Source organism: Eumetopias jubatus, unplaced genomic scaffold, assembly GCF_037043125.1.
Source record: "Eumetopias jubatus isolate StellerSeaLion01/CBP00866 unplaced genomic scaffold, mEumJub1_p1.0 scaffold_7, whole genome shotgun sequence".
Taxonomy (NCBI): Eukaryota; Metazoa; Chordata; class Mammalia; order Carnivora; family Otariidae; genus Eumetopias; species Eumetopias jubatus.
This window is the reverse complement of record NW_028274813.1, coordinates 1,254,097-1,273,975: the sequence shown is the minus strand read 5'-3', so window position 1 is coordinate 1,273,975 and position 19,879 is coordinate 1,254,097. Positions and strand designations below refer to the sequence as shown.

The 19,879-nt window shown below is 58.4% G+C and overlaps 1 protein-coding gene across 1 annotated transcript; it reads left to right on the top strand.

Annotated features, from left to right (window-relative positions):
- The first annotated feature begins 10,115 nt into the window (after positions 1–10,115).
- On the top strand, positions 10,116–17,220 carry PLD4 (phospholipase D family member 4). The gene is made up of 10 exons (XM_028096681.2): positions 10,116–10,264; positions 12,138–12,337; positions 13,131–13,314; positions 13,489–13,609; positions 14,147–14,274; positions 14,895–15,095; positions 15,798–15,937; positions 16,082–16,247; positions 16,327–16,423; positions 16,934–17,220. Exons 1-10 carry the CDS (start codon positions 10,238–10,240, stop codon positions 17,134–17,136), a joined length of 1,467 nt encoding a protein of 488 aa, XP_027952482.2. The 5' UTR covers positions 10,116–10,237; the 3' UTR covers positions 17,137–17,220.
- Positions 17,221–19,879: the final 2,659 nt, after the last annotated feature.

The following is a 19,879-nucleotide window of genomic DNA, read 5'->3' as shown; positions in this document are numbered from 1 at the left end:
CCCAGAACCAAATATTATTGAGCTTTGTTCAACTTTTCAGGCACTCTGTGCTCAGCCTCTTGTCGCTGCACAGAACACAAGTCAGCAAATGCCTCAAGAGAGAGGCCAGCTCTCCGCTCTGCTCCTCTTTCTCTTCAGCACCTGGGGCTCTCGAGTCCTAGAGACTGGCAGACCTGAACTTCGGTGTTTTCCTCCTGGCTTGGTGGATCTGCCAAAACACATTCTGTCTTCTCAGGCCCTCGCACTTCTGCTTCATCTCTGCCAATTGGAACATCTAGAATTGTTAGCTACAGGTAAAATTGCAACCGGACGCAAAGGTGAGATTTTAAGAAAGAAAGGGAAGTCCCCACCTACCAGGAGTCGAGGGGGAACTGGAAGCTGGAATGGCCAAGGGGCTGCATTCTAGCACCTCTGGGGGCAGCTACGGGCCCAGAAATGTCCCTCATGGCCGAGCTCTCGAGATGTCTGTCCACATGCACTCAGGACAGAGGACTCGTGTGCAGCAAAAGCAGAGGTGAAATTAAGAATGCTGCTCAGAGCTGAGTGTCCTCAAGGCTGTATATACAGGGAGAGGAGTAAGAGAGCCCTCCCCAGGGCCCCGGGAGAGAGCAGGGAAGCTCCTCTCTTTCCCAGGCTCTGGGTGGGAGAAAAAAAACCTGTGGTCAGAAATGGAAACCTCAGAGAACGCTGAGCAGCTAGTAAACAGAGCTAAAGATGCACCTGAGGTGCCTGGACGTCAGCAGGATGCAAAGGTTGAGGTGGAGACCTGCAGCAGGGGAAGGAGAGTCGGGAGGGGCAGGACGCAGGGCATAGAAGCTCAGCACACGCTTCGCCTGAATTTCACAATGTTGAGGATACAGAAAATAGGCAGAGGCCATAGTCAAAGAGATAACGGCTGAGAATGTTCTAGAAATGATCACAGGCATAAATCCTCCACTTTAAGAGCTCCAAGCGCCAAGGTGGGTGAATGAGAACCATCCTCACCTGGACATGCCACGCTGAAAACCCAGAAGACCCAAGACAGAGAGAAAACCTTGAAAGCAAACAGGGAGGTAAGAGAAGCAGGCTTCAGAGGGACAGCAGGTGGACGGACGCCCGTTCCTCCACGGGGAGCCGCGTCCGAGGTCGGGACCTTCGGCGACCGGAAGAGAATTGTCACCCAGCTAAACCATCATTCCAGAGTGAGGGAGAGAGACATTCTCGGATGGTGAAGCCTGGAGCTTTCCTGCTCTCCCAGCCAGGACTCAAGAATCCAGGAAGGATGGGAGCTGAGCTTGGAGAAGGAGGGTGTGCAAGGCCACCGAGTGAAGAAACCGGTAAATGGGCGACACATCTCAGTAGCCCCTGAGAAGGGGACCATGACAGTGACTGGGGAGCATCCCCCAGAAAAGGGGGGCTGGCACCCCAGAGGTAAATGAACAGAATCCCTGAGGCAGTTGTTAGAAGCACAGTTCTTTTTGTTCAGAGGGTGGAGAGAGCACTTAGCAGCTGGCTCTAAAGCCCAGCATCCCGTTAGATGCCAGGGTGGCCGGCCAGGGAGGGGAAGGTGAGGGAGTTTGCTTCCAGCCACATGGTGGATTCAGGACTTCGAAGAGCAAGACATGGATAAAGGATGACGAAAACACACACAAATGCTTTGCCAGACTCCACGGAGCACGCCTCGGCTGGACTGGGGCCACGGCTGCGGCTCCGTGAGGCCCGGTTAGGCCCTGGTCTGCCTGATGCTGGGGGTTCTGCCTCAGTTGGGGGTTCGCCCAATGCTGAGGGGCTGCCCGACATTGGGGGGCTTGCCCAACACTGGGGGATCTGCGTGATGCTGGAGGTTCACCCGATGCTGGGGGGCCTGCCGGACACTGGAGGATCTGTGTGATGCTGGGGATTCTGCCCCAGCTGGGGGTTCATCCGATGTTGGGGGGCCTGCCCGACACTGGGGGGCCTGCCCAACACTGGGGGGATCTGCGTGATGCTGGGGGTTCTGCCCCAGCTGGGGGGGGCCTGCCCGATGCTGGGAGTGATTGAGGACCACTCTCCCCGTCAGCGCCCAAAGGTGGACAACCCACTTGCTGGCGAATGAATTTGCAGAAACCTGTTGTGTCCACCTCCGCTTTGGGTAAAAAACAAAAGGAAACAAAGTCTGTTGTGTGAAGGGGGCCCGTGGGTAGACGTGGGGTGAAGCGGATGACGAGCTCATGGGGGCAGCCTGGTGTGCGGCCCGCAGACTTGCGGAGAGGCCACACCGGACTAGGGGGCTGCAGTGAATTAGCCATTCTTGTCATTTCTATAAACTGATGTTTTATTACAATCAGCCCCAAGCGGACTGATCCTCACGATGGACACCAGGAGCCCTGAGAGAGTTGTAAGCTCCGCATTCGCACCGCGGGGAGCACAGGCTCACCAACTCTCCAGGGGCGTGCGTGGCCTAAGGCCGCTCCCCAGCCCCGCTCTCCTTCCCGCAGAAACCGCACGCAAGCAGTGCTCCCAGCTGCCCCCTCCGCCTGTGCCCAAGCCCTGTGCTGCCCTGGGGTCCCGTGCGGGCTGTGAGGATAATAAACCGTAAACCTTTTCCATCCGTGTGGGGTCCTGCCAGACCTCACCCACAGGGACACAATTAAAACAGGGAGTCGGACTGCACCCCTGAAGATGTGGGAGCATCAGGGGTCACCTGGGGGGCGGCCTCATCATAAAGGGGACCTTCTGGGTCTCGGGACTCGGTGTCAGCTCCTTCTTTCCTCAGTCTAACTCAGAAGCCTTGCCCCCACATCCTTCTAAGTTCTAAAAAGAAGGAACAACGAGCCCCGGGGAACCGGCCCTTCCAGCCTCCAGGGCCGGGACAGTAAATGCCTGCTGTGTGAGCCGCCGAGGCGCAGCTCTGTGCTGCAGGAGGCCCGGCAAGCCGGCAAACGTGCTCCGTAGGCACGGGAAGCACATGCGGTGTGTGCCACGCGGGATCAGAAAAGGAACCTGTTGGTGGCGCCCGACTGGCTCAGTCCATACAGCGTGAGACTCTTGATCTCGGGGTCATGAGTTCAAGCCCTGCATTGAGTGTAGAGATGACTTAAATAAATAAACTTAAAAAAAAAAAAAGGAAACCACCTAGCTACACCCCAGTAACACTGAAGAACACCACAGACAAGGAGAATGTTTTAAAAACAACCACAGAGTAAAGAAATCCCTTACACAGGAATGATGGCAGTTTTCTCATCAATAACAGAACCCTAAGGACCTTGGATTCCAGGGTAAATAACTGTCTATCAAGAATTCTGTGCCTGGAGGGGCGTCTGGGTGTCTTAGTCGGTTAAGCGTCTGCCTTTGACTCAGGTCACGATCCCAGGGATCGAGCCCCGCATCGGGCTCCCTGCTCCGCGGGAAGCGTGCTGCTCCCTCTCCCACTCCCCCTGCTCGTGTTCCCTCTCTCGCTGTGTCTCTCTCTGTCAAATAAATAAATAAAATCTTAAAAAAAAAAAAAGAATTCTGTGCCTGGAAAGCTATCCTTCAATAATGAAGGAAAATTAGAGACATTTTCATGTTACTAAGGACTGAGTGTCCACCAACACATTCCCACTCAAGGAAAATAACTGGCGACTGAGAATTTTATATCCAGCTGAATTCCTATTCCGGTCAGTTGTAAAGGATATATTTCAGGAGGAGGAATAGTGCGCAGGTCTGAAATGAGAGAAGGAAAGGTGAGCAGATCATTCTCACACACCCTGACCGGAAAAAATGATGATAAGAGGTATAATGTATGGGGCTTAAGATAATAATAATAATAGTCTTACAAGACAGGACAAACTTGAGAGACAACACACGCTGGAGATCATCAGAGATAAAGTACTCGAAGGTCCTTGCACTACACTCAGGAAGAGAGAAAGCTGTTCCTTATGTATGCAAGGTAAAAATCCAAAACCAAGCTAGTGACAATGTGCGGACACAAATGTCTACATCAACACAACGAAAGAATATTGTGGAAGTAGAACATGCAGTGGGTCTGAGTGGCCTTTTGGGGAAACCATCCTTCGGGTGGGAAGCCGGTGCCCCAGCCCCGATCCTGGCTGCGTCATCAGAGCCCAGGACACGGCAGGAGAAGTGATGGAGCTCCCTTTACCAGACGTGGTAACCTCCACTTGCGCTGCACGGGTCAGAACCTGCCCTGGGGCCATCACATGGACCATAGACAGCGGGAGGAATGATCCTCTCCACTCTCAGAAACGGTAAGAGCGGTGTGGAATGTCCTTCACCGAGAGGATACAGTTAGATCAGGACCAGAAAACAGGAGAAGAATCAGTTGACCCACAAGAGCAAGAAGAGACACAAAGAACTGTATGATGTGGGCCAAATACACAATATAAGGAATGAAAAATGAAATGTAGTGGTAATCACAATAAACGTAAATAGACTACACTCAGCTGGAACAAGTAAAGATGATCAGGTTAGATGATGTTTTAAATTCCAGTTCTGGGGGCGCCTGGGTGGCTCAGTCGTTCAGCGTCTGCCTTCGGCTCAGGTCATGGTCCCAGGGTCCTGGGATCGAGCCCTGCATCGGGCTCCCTGCTCCGCGGGAAGCCTGCTGCTCCCTCTCCCACACCCCCTGCTTGTGTGCCCTCTCTGTCTCTCTCTGTCAAATAAATAAATAAAAATCTTAAAAAAATAAAAAAATAAAAATAAAAAATTAAATTCCAGCTCTGTTACTTACTAGACACAGATCTGAAATACAAGAAGGCACATCAACCTAAGGTAGAAGGATATTTTTAAAAAGCCACACAAATTTAAACTAAATTAAAATCGGACAACGTAGATTTTAAGACAGAAGCTGCTACGAGGGAAAGTGAGAGCATGGTGACAGGTGGTTCAGTCGGGGGAGACAGAGACACCGGAAGTGCAGACTCCACCGCGGGAAGCAGGAGTGTGCGCGGGAATCCACAGGCCGGCACAGCTCTCCCAGTCATTCCTGTGCCGAGGAGACAAATCATTAACCAGTGATGTATGAGATTTGGAAGCACATCCGTGAGCTGGATTTAAAGATGGATCTAGACCCCAGACCCTCCCCAGCGGTGGCTGCGCATTCTTTTCAAACACATTTACAGATTCTGAGCACACATGGGCACACAAGGCCTGTTCTTGACCAACGTTAAAGACGTAGTGCCGCGCGGGCCTTGCTTTCTAACCCAAAGTTGATTAAACTAGGAATCAGTGATGAAGAAAGAAGCTTCACATACACTTGGAAATCTTAAACCAAATTTCTTTTTTTTTTGAAGATTTTATTTTTAAGTAATCTCTACACCCAACATGGGGCTTGAACAAATGACCCTGGGATCAAGAGTCGCAGGCTCCAACAACCGAGCCGGCCGGGCGCCCCTAAGCCAGATTTCCAGATCATTCACACGTAAAAGGAAAAACGGTAAAAAATGTAAAATACTCAGAAGTAAATACTGACCAAGTCACATAGGAGATCATGGGGCACAGTGGAAGCAGAGATTTGCAGAAAACAGATCCCTTGGGCACTTTGTAGCAGCAAGGAATAGCTGGAAATTAGAGCCAAACATGCAGCTTAAGGCAGAAAAATAGCCACAGAGCACATGACAGGAAGTAGAAGAATGGATGGAATAAAGGTGAAAAACGGGAACAGATTGAAAATGAAACCGTAACAGAAAACAAAAAATATAAAAGTTGATTGATTTCTTGGAAAAGAATAAAATCGCCAAAATTCTGGCAAGATCTCCAGCGGGGGAGGGAGAAAGACAAGAGGCATAAGGCCGGTCTGGGGGACGCAGGGGGTCATCCCTGTGGACACGGCCGAGCGGACGGCTTTAGGAAGGCAAAAGCACTATGAGAACCTTGTCAATACAGCGGCAATGTCAAACAAAAGGACACATTCCTAGAAAAATGGGATTTACCAGAGTTGGCTCTCAGAGAAACAGGGAGCCTGAATGGTCCTATAACCAGCAAAGAAATTGAATTCATAATTTACAATCTTCCCACAAAGATGTAAACGATCTAAGATTTCCATGCTCCACCAAAATTAAAAAGAATAAGCCTGTTTTACAAAGTTCAAAACATAGGAATGAAAGGGTGCATACCCAATCCATCCTAGGACTCTAATATAATTTTTTTTTTTTTTTTTTTTTGAGAGAAAGAGAGCTCAAGTGGTGGGGTAGGGGCGGAGGGAGAGAGAGAAAATCTTGAGACGGCTCCATGTCCAGTGTGGAGCCCAGTGCGGGCTGGATCTCGCGACTGTGAGATCATGACCTGAGCAGAAATCAGGAGTTGGAGGCTTAACCGACTGAGCCACCCAGGCACCCCTAGGACTCTAATATATTTAAATTCAAAGACCAGGTGAAGCATGAAGAGAAACACGATGTGTCACCAACGGCAGTTGTGGGCACAGATGTACAATTGGAAATCCCTTACTGCTGAAGCCACTCCAACCACACGCAATGTAGGTCACGGTTCTTATGGGGCTATCCCAGGACCCCATGGTTAGTTTAACTTGAGAAAATCCCTGATTTACTTCATTAACAGATTCAAGGAGAAAAATATAGGGTTCTCTCGATGGATGTGTACCAAGCATGTGGTGGTCCTAGTGAAGTGGAGGGACTGGTCTACCCGTCCCGGAGCCTTCGCAGGGCACCACGGGGATGGGGCAGGGCCGCATGGGCACCAGGGTGAGCACATCAGTGGAAGAGAAAAGGAAGACCCACACACATCTGGAGACTTGATAAACACAGAGTCAGCAGAACAGCACGAGAGGACTCCTAATTATCCACCAGGAAAACAGGTCTCGTGCCCCAATAACCTGTTCCAGGTAGATGCTTACCTGTGGAAGAACACTGACTTTCTTTTTTTCTTCTTTGAAAATTTTATTTAAATTCAAGTTAGTTAACATAGGGTGTATTATTAGTTTCAGGGGTAGAATTTAGTGATTCATCCGTTGCGTATAACACCCAGTGCTCATTACATCACATGCCCTCCTTCATGCCCATCACCCGGTTACCCCCTCCCCCCACCTCCCTCCAGCGACCCTCAGTTTGTTTTCTATGATTGAGAACCTCTTATGGTTTGCCTCGCTCTCTGATTTCATCTTACCTTATTTTTCCCTCCCTTCCCCTATGCTCATCTGGTTTATTTCTTAAATTCCACATATGAGTGAGATCATATGATAATTGTCTTTCTCTGACTTATTTTGCTTAGCATAATACCCTACATTGGGGTGCAGGTGCCCCTTCTTTTCACTACATCTGTATCTTCGGGGTAAATACCCAGTAATCCAATTGCTGGGTCATAGGTTAGCTCTATTTCCAACTGTTTGAGGAACCTCCACACTGTTTTCCAGAGGGGTTGCACCAGCTTGCATTCCCACCAACAGTGTAGGAGGGTTCCCCTTTCTCCACATCCCCGTCAACATCTGTCGTTCCCTGACTTGTTAAGTTTAGCCATTCTGACGGGTGTGAGGTGGTATCTCATTGAGGTTTTGATTTGGATTTCCCTGATGGCTAATGATGACGAACACTTTCTCATGCATCTGTTAGCTGTTTCTATGTCTTCTTTGGAGAAGTGTCTGTCTTCTGCCCATTTCTTGACTGGATTCTTTGTTCTTTGTGTGTTGAGTTTGAGAAGGTCTTTATAGATCTTGGAAACCAACCCTTTGTCTGTAGTGTCATTTCCAAATATCTTCTCCCATTCTGTGGGTTGCCTCTTTGTTTGGTTGACTGTTTCCTTTGCTGTGCAGAAGCTTTTTATCTTGATGAAGCCCCAATAGTTCATTTTTGCTTTTTTTCCCCCTGCCTTTGGAGACGTGTCGAGCAAGAAGTTGTTGCTGCTGATGTGGAAGAGATTGCTGCTTTTGATGGACTCCTGTCTCACATTGAGGTCTTTCGTCCATTTTGAGTTTATCTCTGTGTGTGGCGTAAGAGAATGGCCCGGTTTCATTCTTCTGCATGTGGCTGTCCAGTTTTCCAAACGCCACTTATTGAAGAGACTTTTTCCATTGGATATTCATTCCTGATTTGTAGAAGATGAGTTGACCATGGAGTTGAGGGTCCACTCTGGGCTCTCGATTCTGTTCCATTGATCGATGTGTCTGTTGTTGTGCCAGTACCATACTGTCGTGATGATGACAGCTTTGTAATAGAGCTGGAAGTCCGGCATTGTCATGCCGCCAGCTTTGGTTTTAAAAGACTGACTTTAGAACATGGTGCTTGATTTTTACATCCTTGGTCAGTTATAATAGCGAGAAAACCCTTGCAGAGAAGTCTCAAATTTCAGTTAGTGGTAGTATTTTCTGTAGTGATATTAGAGTTGTTACTTGGAAATTGTGTTGAACCTGTTATAAGCCAAAGCTAATAAGTAATTATATTAATGTTAGGAACCAAAAGTTTCTGTGGAAGAGAGAAGAGGTGTAAGTACAGACCCAAACCAGGGAAGAAACGCTTGCTGTGGTCCCCAAGCAGGACGTGCACCCCCATGTCCACTGCAGCGTGATCCACGAGAGCTGAGACACGGCCCCGACGCACGTGTCCGTCAGGAGACGGACGGATGAAGAAGGTGTGGGGTGTATTCACTCACACGGTTGAATACTACTCAACTGTAAAAAGAAGGAAATCCTGCCAACGTGGGTGGACCTGGAGGGCACACTGTGAAGTGAGCTGAGTGAGAGAAAGACAAATACCGTATGACCACTTCCAGGTGTGGAATCTGGAAAAACCGAGTTCACAGATACAGAGAACGGACTGGCAGGTGCCGGGGTCGGGGGAGGGGGAAACACGAGGGGTCGTGAGGACACACCTTCCGTCATCCGGGGGTCCTGGGATGGGATGGGCAATGCGGTGAGCGCGGTGCTGTATCCTGGGAAGCTGTCAGGACAGCATGTCTTAAACGTTCTCATCACAAGGAGAAACCCTGATCCTGTGAGGTGACGGGTGTTAACCGAACCCCTCATGGTGGTCATTTTGCAGTATATACAAGTCTCGATCGTTATGTTGTACCCTGGAAACCAATGTGTTATATGTCAGTTACATCTCGATAAAACAGGGGAGGGTGGATAATAAAATTAAAAAGCAAGAAAAGAAAGAACACTACTCAGCCCGTGTAATGTTTCGGCTGAGTTGGAAACTTCTTACCGAAGGCTGTTGGCCAGGCAAATGCAGAGGGAATAACGCAGGAAACCAGTGGTCTGCGCCCCCCGGGCGCAGGCTGACAAGGAACCAGGAACCCGCAAGGCGCCCGAGCATCAGCCCTGGGTGCTTGCTGGGAGCAAGGCCGGAAGCACATTTTCCAACCGTCAGATGTAGTGTCACTCACTCGTGGGGGGGCTGAGAGTCAGGAGGACCCGGGGTCCCTGCCGCCCCCGGATGGCCTTCCTTCAGGATGAGCCGTCTCTGCCTCACTCCCAGCGCCCAGGTAGCAGGGAAGAGGAGCGGAGACGCCGTGGGGTGGGGAGGTGGACCTCCGGGGGGTGGCCAGGTCAGACAGGTGGAGCCCTTGTGATGGGATTAGTGCCTTATGAAAGAGCCCCCAGAGAGCCCCCAGCCCTCCTCTCTTGGGAAGACACAGCGAGGAGGGAACCAGGACCCAACCTGCCGGCGCCTTGACCTGGTGCTCCCGGCCCCCAGAGCTGTGAGGCGCAAACGTCTGCTATTTACAAGGCGCCCAGTCCGTGTGTTTTGTTATAGCAGCCTGAACAGACTGAGGGAAGCCAGAACTATGCTCCTGGGAACACAGGGCTGATGGTTGAACTCCAGCAGCCATTGTGGGGCCACGAGGCTGCTAGTCGACCCTAGGGATTGGGAGCTAGGATTCCTGAGGAGGGGCCTGGAGGGGACCTGGCTCCCCACGGCTGTAAAGCAAATACAGTCTCTAGGCCACCAGCCCCTGAACCTGGTTAGTGTGAGAGAGAAATGACCAATCCTGTTCAAGCCAAGGCTCCTTGGTTCTCTGTGGCTTACCCTGAGCCCGCCCGACGCCCGGGCCTGTGGCTAGAGAATGCCTCCACCTTGGGAGATGGGGCCAAGGAGATTTTCTCTGGAGGTGAAAGTTCCCAGCCCCACCCTCTGGCTGGCCCACCCAGCTCCAGATGTCTGTCTGTCCGGGGTGCAGAGGGAGGTACTCAGGACGAAGAGGAAGTGGCCAGAAGGGGAAGCAGCGGGCTGCAGACAGGAGGCAGGTGGGCTGGGGGTGGAGGCAGCCACCAGAGCCTGCTGCCCGCACAGAGAGCCGAGGGCCTGCAGTCTGTGTCTGGAGCGAGATGCACGCCAAGGCAGGGCCCCCAGAGGTGAGTCCAGGGAGCCCGGGGCTGGGTGGAAGAGCCAGGCCGAAGGCCCCGGGGAAGCCAGCTGCCAGCAAGCCCGGGCCCAGGGGATCACAGAGCCTCCGTCGGGCCTGCAGACCACCCGGTCCTTCTCCAGTCTGGGCCGCGGGGACCACCAGGCCCCCAGGCCTCCCAGTGAGCTGACAGTGGGCCGTCTGCCCCTGCCGGGGCCTGGCAGCCTCACCCCACGCTTCGCGGGGCAGGAAGTTCCACGCCTGTAGCCATGACCTCTGATGCCTGCAGGGTCTCAGCTGGCGGCTAGTGGGCCACGCTCTCCCCACAGGCAGCCCCAGCCCAGGGCCACGCGCTTGCTGGGGCTGCAGTGCGGGAGCAGCTCCGCAGTCGCCTAGGGCTGCCCTGGGGGCAGCCTCCCCCGGCCCCAGTGCTGTTCCCAGGGGCCAAGAGGAGGAGCGGATGTGCTCTGGGCATCGGAGGTCGGGGAGGTGCCTGGGACAGCTCCAAGTCCCGGATGGGGGCTGCGGGGCTTTGCCCTGCCCTCTTCCTGGGACACTTGGGGCACAGAGGGGAGCCGCCAGTCCAAGGATGTCCCTGGTGCCCCCTTCACCCGTCCCCAGCCCCGGGCTTTACACTGTGAAGGCCCGATGAACCCCTGGGGTGGGGAGTGGCACCCTGAGTGTGGCTCTTCCGGGAGGACGGGGAGCAGCGTGAGGCCCTGAGCTCCCCTCTGGGGGTAGGGGGCATCCTGGCTCCCCTCTTGGGGGGGGCTCCGTCGCTCTGCCTGAAGCCTTGTTCTGGCTTCTCAGGCCCCTCCCTGCACCCCCCGGGGGCATGCTGAACTCGGGAGCACTTGGCTCACGGTGACATTTGAGGCCACTACGGGGAACCTGCCTGGCTTCCAGCTCTCTGTGGGAGTAACTGCCCTGAGGGGGCTGCGTCCTGCTGCAGATGGGGAGCCCCACACAGTACCCCGGGCTCCCCAGCACCCCAGCACAACAGCGAAGGGTCCCAGCTCAGCCCCCACCATGCCTTCCCAGCCAGGACGAGTGGTGCTGCCAGAGTCCCAGGCGGGGGCTGCCTGGCGCCGGGCGGGGGGCCCAGCCCCGGGAAGGGAAACAGCTTTCTACGGGTTGTAAGGAGGACCCGGCTGAAAGCAGAAATGGCTCCGGGCCTCTTGCCACACGTGTGGCTGAAAGCAGGAACCGAGACTCAGACACCCAGATGCCCACGGAGAGGGAGACCGAGAGGGGAAAACAGCCCGGGGGCACACCCACAGACACACATACACAGAGACACAGAGACACACACAGAGACAGAGACACACAGAGACAGAGACACATACACACAGACACCAGCTTCAGGCTCCACACAGAGTCACCACCTGCAGGCTATGCCGCCCAGGGAGCAGTGGGGGGAAGCCCGGCGCTAGGCCTGAGGCTTCGGGTGACACCGGGTCGCCCTGTCAGGGCTGGGACCTCCGCAGAGAGCATCAGTGGCCCTGCCCGGCCCTGCTCCACAGGGCCCACTGCCCATAGGACAGAGAGGCCGGCAGGGCAGAATGGGGGGCCCAAGGGAGGGGGCTCTGTAGCCTCGCGGAACCCCACACCAGAGCAGCAAGGACGAAACCAGCCAGACCAGAGGGCTGCCCTCACTGTCCAACCCCTGTCTCGGGGGGCCCCCCCAGGAACAGCCCCAGGCCACCTGACCCCCCCCACAGTGGGCTTGGGCCCTGCTCAGCGCCATCGTCCCCTGTCCCTTGCCCACCCGGCCCCCCTGCATACCTGGCCCTCCCTGGGAGCGGGGGACAGTCTCTGTCAGCACCGGAGGGGCCACCCCAGCCCACCCCTCTGAGGACCCCCATGGTGACACCCTTCTCCAGTTGCAGGTGCTGGGAATGCTGGCCATGCTGTGGCTTGGCGCTGTGACTCTCGCCTACGTCCTGTGGCAGGTGCACCTTCCCCCGACCTGCGGCCAGCTGCACCCCGGGGAAGGGCCCATCGGGTCCAGGGGCCATGGCTCCAGCCCGGCCTGGGAGTCCCAGAGAGGGGAGGCCGGGCAGCAGCTGCAGGACTCCTGCCGGTGAGTGAGCCTGCCAGGTCTGCCGGGCAGGCGGCCACACTTTCTGCCCCTCCACGAGCTTCCACCGTTGGACCTGCCCTGCGGGATAAGCACGGCCCTCTGCCACCTCTTGGAAGATGCAGCTGGCCGGGAAGGCTGGCCCAAGGCCCAGATGGGTTGGGGGGCAGTGGAGTTCAGGTGGACTTGGGGTGCTCTTTGCAACAAACACAGGCCGCCACCTAGGGGCTCTGCCAAGGCTGCGAAGCCGGGTGCCGCCTGGGCTGAGGCTTGTGGCTTCTCAGCTCTCCCATCACTGGGGTGGCGTCGCTGTTCCCAGCTGCTGGGCCGCCTGCCTTCCCACGTTTCCTGCTGTGGGGGGGAGTCCTGCGCATGGTCCAGTCCACAGAGCCCGAGGGGGGCTCCCGCCACCTCCTGGTCCAGCCCTTCCTCGGGGTCAGCTTGGGCTGCCTCCAAAGGTCTCCCCACCAGTAGGCAGCCCAGACCCAAATCTCTGCTCAGAGCAACGGCTCTTGAATAGCAGGGCCCGCCTGGGATTGGGGCGGGGCCCCGGCCTTAACCTGCCCTGCTCTCTCCCTGGCTCTCCCCCCACCCACGGGGGTGTCACCGCCCCCAGCGGCTGGCTGGGCTCACGCCTGCCCCGTCCAGTCTAGTCGGCTCCCTGTCATGCGCCCTTGGCCTGGGCTCCGGCCCCCTGTTGGCAGCGACCCCTCCGGCCTGGCCAGTGGGCACAGAGCAGACGATATGAGGCAGGTTGGTGGCACCTCTGCTCAGGCCCCATGGGCTCTCTCTGCAGGCTTGTCCTTGTGGAGAGCATCCCCCAGGACCTGCCCTCCGCAGCTGGCTGCCCGTCTGCCCAGCCCCTGGCCCAGGCCTGGCTGCAGCTGCTGGACACCGCCCAGGAGAGCATCCACGTGGCCTCCTTCTACTGGTCCCTCACGGGGCCCGACATTGGGGTCAACGACTCGTCCTCCCAGCTGGTATATGCCCCAGCCCTCCCCACCCCGGCTTGACGGCCACAGGCCGTCCGCCCCATCCGGTGCCAGGGCACATCTCTCTGTGAGCTGTGGGTGGGCAGGGTGGCCTCCCGGGAGAGGTCTGGGTCCTTTCTAGTTGGCAGGGGCTCACCCCTCATGGCTGGCCTGGCCTTGCAGGGGGAGGCCCTTCTGCAGAAGCTGGAGCAGCTGCTGGACAAGAACATTTCCCTGGCTGTGGCTACCAGCAGCCGGTCACTGGCCAAGAACTCCACAGACCTGCAGGTCCTGGCGGCGCGAGGTGGGTACCTGTCCGGCCTGGGCCCCTGGGCCCAGGGGGAAGCATGGCACCTGACCTGCTGGTGCCATGGGACAAGGAAGGAGTGCAGAGCTGCCTGGGACAGGCCTGGAAAGGCCACCCATGTCCCCCTAGTTCACCAGGAGGCCAGGGCCCACAGGGGCCCAGGGTGGCAGGCTTGAAGTCAGCTTCACCCGGGGCTGGTTCCAAGGAGCCAGAGGGTCATTTTCCATGGTGCAGAGCATAGGGTGGCCTTGGGGCCCCACCGAGCCCAGCTGCTTTGACCTGTGGGTGGGCTCAGGCTGGGAGCTCAGCCGGGGAGCAATCCTTATAAACCGGGCTCTGGGGTGGGGCTGCCCCAAGGCATCCTGGGCCAGTCCATGCCTCCGTTACCCCACCTGGAAAGTGGGGACGATGATGGCACGGGCTTAGCAGGACTGCCCTGAGGGTAAATGAGCAGACCCACCCCGAAGAATCAGGTTTGCCTTGAAGCTGGTACCCAAGAGCCAGCTCACCACACGGTCCTGACCCCCCGGCCAGGTGCCCAGGTGCGGTTCGTGCCCATGAGGAAGTTCACTGGGGGCGTTTTGCACTCCAAGTTCTGGGTCGTGGATGGACGGCACATCTACCTGGGCAGTGCCAACATGGACTGGCGGGCCCTGACGCAGGTGAGTCCAGACCCAGGGAAGGGAGACCCGCCTGGAGCGCTCGTGCACTGCCCGCACTCCCGGGGGCTGGGCCTAATGTCCCGTGCAGCCTTGGTGTAACATGAGTATAACATCACCCTGCTGCAAACAATCAGAGCTTGGGTCACGAAGTTACGGGATCCCACACGGCTACTGCACTCACCCCGTGGAATCTCATTTAACCCCATGCAAAGATGTTCCAGTCACTCTATCCAGGGAGACATGCAGACTGCAAAGCACGATCCCTCTTAGGAAAAGCAGTGCATTAAAAACCAGTCCGAGAACGGTGGAGGAAAAGGCAGCTGTGTCTGTTGTGGGACGGGGTCGCGAAGAATGATTTTTCTTTTATGCGTTTTCTTTTTGTGGTAACAAGCATGCATCGCTTTGATCATTGGCGTACAGTGTTCAAGACAAGCAGGGTGCCCTGGGCACCCCACCTCATAGCTTCCCGCGAGCACACTGTGTGTTGTGACTCCGGCAGGCGACACTGCGGTGGGCAGGCTGCCGGTGTGGGGGCCCGCGCTCTGCCCGGCGGTGGGGGGCACAGCCGCACTCTGCCCAGGGGGGCCTCCTCCCACAGCCGCTGCCCTGTCCCCCCGCAGGTGAAGGAGTTGGGCGCCATCATCTATAACTGCAGCCGCCTGGCCCTTGACCTGGAGAAGACCTTCCAGACCTATTGGGTGCTGGGGGCGCCAAAGGCGGTCCTTCCCAGAGCCTGGCCCCAGAACTTCTCGTCCCACATCAACCGCTTCCAGCCCCTCCGGGACCGCTTTGACGGGGTGCCCACCACTGCCTACTTCTCCGTAAGAGGGGCTGAGGGGGCCTGCCAGAGCCCCAGGAACTGTGTCTTGCTGCGGTGCCCACCAGGGCCTCAGGGCAACGGCCTGGGGAGCCAGTGCCCAGGACCCCGCCGCGGTCCCCTGGCCAGCAGCAGCCTGGTGTGCGCAGACCCAGCTCCAGGAGAGGACATGCCATCCACGGGAGACAGGCAGCCCGGGAAGGGGGGCCTCCAAACACCCTGTTGGGTGGGGCCAGGGGGCTTCAGCTCGGGACCAGGGAGGGCCGGGGAGGACCAGCTCATCAAGTGGTTCTGTGGGTCTTCAGGCAGGGAAGGGGGATGGGGCAGGCTGATCCTCTGTCTGGGCGCGTGGGAGCAGACATCCCTCCAGCTGCCCGGTGGCTGGTCTTTAGACACCCAGCATCAGAGCCGGGGTGGGGGGGGGGTCCGCGGTGGGGCCCTGCCTGAGCACCTGAGCAGACACAGAAGCCTTTGTTGGTGCAGCCAGATGCCTTGTTCCAGGAAGTCAGGCCAACCTGGAGCTGGGGGGTGGGCTGCCCGCTTCCAGGCTTTCCTGCCGAGACCGAGGGCAGCCCCGAGGCCCCTGTGTAGACCCTCCCCCCTGTCTCCCCACCTCCCCGGGGGGCGCCTCTTGTCTTCCTCCACGTTCCCACGTGCTGGAGGGTGGGTGCATGCTGGGGTCACAGGGACCTCTCTCCCTGGACAGGCCTCGCCACCCATGCTCTGCCCTCATGGCCGCACGCGGGACCTGGAAGCACTGCTAGCGGTGATGGGGGACGCCAGAGAGTTCATCTACGCCTCGGTGATGGAGTATTTCCCCACCACGCGCTTCCGCCACCCGGCCAGGTGGGTCTGGGCAGGACCCCGGCGGCCCCAGGGGCTGGAGGTCCGCAGGTGGGCAGCTCCTGGCACGGTTCCTCTCCTGCCGGGACCCATGGCTTGCAGGCAGGGCCCCCGTTGGCTCAAGGACCCTGACCCGCCCTCCCACAGGTACTGGCCGGTGCTGGACACTGCACTGCGGACAGCCGCCTTCAACAGGGGTGTGCGTGTGCGTCTGCTGGTCAGCTGCTGGCCCCACACGGACCCCAGCATGTTCCCCGACCTGCGGTCCTTGCAGGCTTTCAGCAACCCTGCGGCCGGTGTCTCGGTGGATGTGGTGAGGACCTGCTCCCCGGGCCGGGCTGGGGGAGGTGGCCCTCCTCCCCTCCTGACAGCTCCCGCTCTGTGCCCCCAAGAAAGTCTTCATCGTGCCGGTGGGAAATCACTCCAACATCCCGTTCAGCAGGGTGAACCACAGCAAGTTCATGGTCACAGAGAAGGCGGCCTACATAGGTGAGCAGCCAGGTGGCGCAGCCCCAGGACCCGGAGTCTTTGAGGGGTGCCGAGCCTGTGCACATGACACGCGGAGCCCACATAAGCCCACAGAAGGGGGACGTGACCCCCCAAGCGGTGACCAGGCCAGGGTGCTGAAGGGGACACTGCTTTTATATCCAGCACGGACCCCTCAGGGCAGTGGGGCTGCTGAAGGGCACGAGGGTCTGCGGGGGCCTCTAAGGACCAGCACGGGACCCAGGGCAGGTGGGAAGGCCTGAGCACTGAGTTTTCAGGACACTGAGTCAGGACAGCTGTCCCGGGCAGACGTGGACGGAGCCCCACACGCGTGGAGAGCTAGCTGGGCCTCCTGCCTCTGAGGGGCTGCCCCAGCTGGGGTTTCTGGCAGCGGGGGGGTGGCCGCTGTGCCCCTCTGTCCCCAGAGCGTGGCTGAGCCTCACGGCTGGGCCCTGCAGAGGGGACTGGGGGAGCCCGGTCACCCAGGGACCCCTCCCCATCCACCGCCCCCAGGCACCTCCAACTGGTCGGAAGATTACTTCAGCAGCACCTCAGGGGTGGGCCTGGTGGTCAGCCAGAGAGCCTCCAGCACCCGGCCAGGGGTGCCCACCGTGCAGGAGCAGCTGTGCCACCTGTTCGAGCGAGACTGGGATTCCCACTACGCCGTGGGCCTGGACGGACAAGCCCAGGGCCAGGACTGTGCTTGGCAGGGCTGAGGTGCAGCTCCGCCCGAGCCCCGGTCCCACAGCTCCCCATGGACGCCGCCGCCCACTGCGCCTCCCCACCTGTCCCCTGTCGGGGCTCCAAGCTGCCCGTCCTCACAAGCCCTGCTCAGGGCCAGGACCTCCCAGCTCCTGGCAGGTGCAGACTGTTTGCTCACGCCCAGGTCCCGAACCAGCCCCTCTGACACCCCTCCTCCTCCAGAGAGCCTTCCAGGATGCTCCTCCCTGACCCACAGAGCCACAATACCCACCCACAAAGGGGGGCTTTAGAATACACAAGCACCTCCCTGCCTGTGTGAGTCCAGCAGGGGCTGCAGCCACTCCTCCTGGCCCCAGGTGGAGTTCTGCAGCCCTGACCCTGTGAGGCTGCTGGGCAGGCCTGCTCTGTGTGTCTGCCGGAGCCCAGTCCGCACTCACAGGGACCGGGGGGTGGGGCCGGGGCAGGTGCTAGGACAGGGGGGCCCAGGACTGTGGGCACGGGTCCTGGAGAGGGAGGTGGGTGCGGGGCTGCTGTCTGGCCCTTAGGACCATGTGTAGTGGACTCGGCACTGTGCGTAGAGTTGAGAGAACCTGGTTTTGAGCCAGGGGTTGGGGGGTGGGGTGTTGGCACCGAGCTGGGGTGGGGACTTGGATGCAGGCCTGCTGGGGCTGACCCCGTCCTGGGATGCACCCAGCACTTGCCCTGCGGAGGCGGGATCTGAATCCTGTTGGACACCTGGGTTCTGACCCTTCTACTGGGTCAGAAGCCTGTCTCGGCGCACCTTGACCTCTCTCGACCCCTGGTTTCTGACCAAGGCTTCAGAGCCCAACCAACCTGTGGAGCCCACCCTAGGCTGGAGCTTGGGGCTAGCTCAGTGACCCAGGGGACACTGGATGCTGAGGGAGCTAATCAAGTACATACCAGGGCCCTGCTCTCCCACATCCTGGGGTGCCTCTTCCCTGCCCCCCTAGTCCTCTCTGCCCCAGAGTGAGCTGATGGGCTGTCATTGGGCCCCCTACACGTCAGCATACTTGTTGGTGAAGAAGGTCCCTGAGCCCAGCCTGCCCTCCTGCCCAGACCGGCAAGGGTCTGAAAAGGGTGCCGCGGACCCATGCGGCCCTGCAAGGCATCCACGGCCTCTGGGAGCTGGTCTGTGTGTGAGCTGCGCTGGGCCAAACCAAGCCCCGGGGCCGCTATGGCAGCTCCCCACGGCTCGCATCCCCTGCCCGTGGACTGCACAGCAATGCCCGTCAGGAGGAGATGCTGTTGCAGCCCCATGTGCTCTCCAGGGCTGCTTGTGGGAGTCTGCTCTCTGGTGCTGGCCCCACAGCTGTGTTGTCCCCGGGCCGGTCAGCCACAAGCTAGCAGGGCTCCGTGCTCCAGGCTGTGCTGGGACAAAACCACAGCCAACGGCCCAGTGGCCCTCACCAGTGGCAGCCTCGAAGGCCCGTTCCAAAGCAGACCCCCCCGACAGGAGACCCAGCTTGATGAGGCTCAGGAGGTCCTCCGGGGTGCCTTGACGTGACTCCTTCTGGGCCACGGTGGACAGACTCTAAAGTGGTCCTCACGACCCTGCCCCCTGGAACCCATGTCCTGTGTGACCCCCTCCCCGTGGGGGTGGGCACAACCTGTCTTTGCTTGTAACCAATAGAACACACAAAGGTGCTGGAGCATCACAGCCGTGACTGTGTGACATGTTTGTAACCGTCTTGCTGGGAGTCCGCTCCTTGCTGGCTGGATGAAGCTAGCTCCTAGGCTGTGGCCGGTCGGTCAGGGAGGCCCCGGCGGCAGGGCACCGAGAGTGGCCAGCAAGACGCAGTGGCCCTTGGGCATCCAGCCTGCAAGGACTGAGTGGAGCTAGCAACTCCTTCCCCACTTGGACAAGAGATGAGACCCCAGCCCCGGCTCACACCCCGACTGTAGCCTGCAGGACCCTGGGCAGAGGACCCAGCTAAGCGGGGCTTGGACTCCCGATCCATGGAAACTGGGAGGTCATAAATGTGTGCGGTCTTCCGCTGCCGGCCTGTGGCACCGCCGTGACACAGCGTGGATGCCGCGTGGGAAGACTCCGCTGCCCCTCCTGCCTCCAGCACCGAGGCCCCAATATCTCAGGCCTTGACTCCAGCTTCAGATGAGGCAAGAAGCCCACGGAGCCTGGCAGACCCCCACGGTGGCGTTCCCAGGAGGACGGCACTCGCCGCCTCTGACATACGGGACAGGCCGGGAGCCTCGGCCTGGGGGTGCTCGTCTCGCTTGACTTCGGGACAAACACCCCACTGCCTTTCTTCCCGTTTGTCAATCGTGAACTGCCCATTTTCCCGAGGATTCCACATCCCCTAGCATGGGTGCCCTCCCCCGTCAGCCACAGGGAAGGGCACGGTGTGCGCACAGTGGGAGGGGAGCCCTCCGCTCTCCCTGCCAGGGCGGCACCAGGTGGAGGGCTCACGGCCCAGCCCTCGCTGCAGCACCCACAGCCTGAGAGGGAAAAGGAGCGGGTCACCAGGAGCCCCCCGGGCCGGGGGGGGGGCCCGAGGCAGTCTGAGCTGGGGACGCTGCGAGCAGTGGGCCCAGCAGGAGCGCCGCAGGGCGGCTGAGAGGAGGAGACTGGGTACCCGGCCTGGGGATTTGCTCCCGGGCGCTGCTTGGGAGGAAGGGAAGGAAGCCCCCGAGATGGGCCCCCATCACGGCCAAGGACGTCTGCCCTGCTCCAGCCCTGTGCTGCCTTCCCGCTGGGCATGGTGCCGTGTCCCTGACAGC

What these genes read in the sequence shown, in the direction of transcription:
- PLD4 (XM_028096681.2), top strand. Translation starts at nt 10,238, where the DNA reads ATGCACGCCAAGGCAGGGCCCCCAGAG. An exon ending in ACGACTCGTCCTCCCAGCTG is followed by an intron (nt 13,315 to 13,488) that starts GTATATGCCCCA and finishes CTGGCCTTGCAG; the next exon opens with GGGGAGGCCCTTCTGCAGAA. An exon ending in ACTGGCGGGCCCTGACGCAG is followed by an intron (nt 14,275 to 14,894) that starts GTGAGTCCAGAC and finishes GTCCCCCCGCAG; the next exon opens with GTGAAGGAGTTGGGCGCCAT.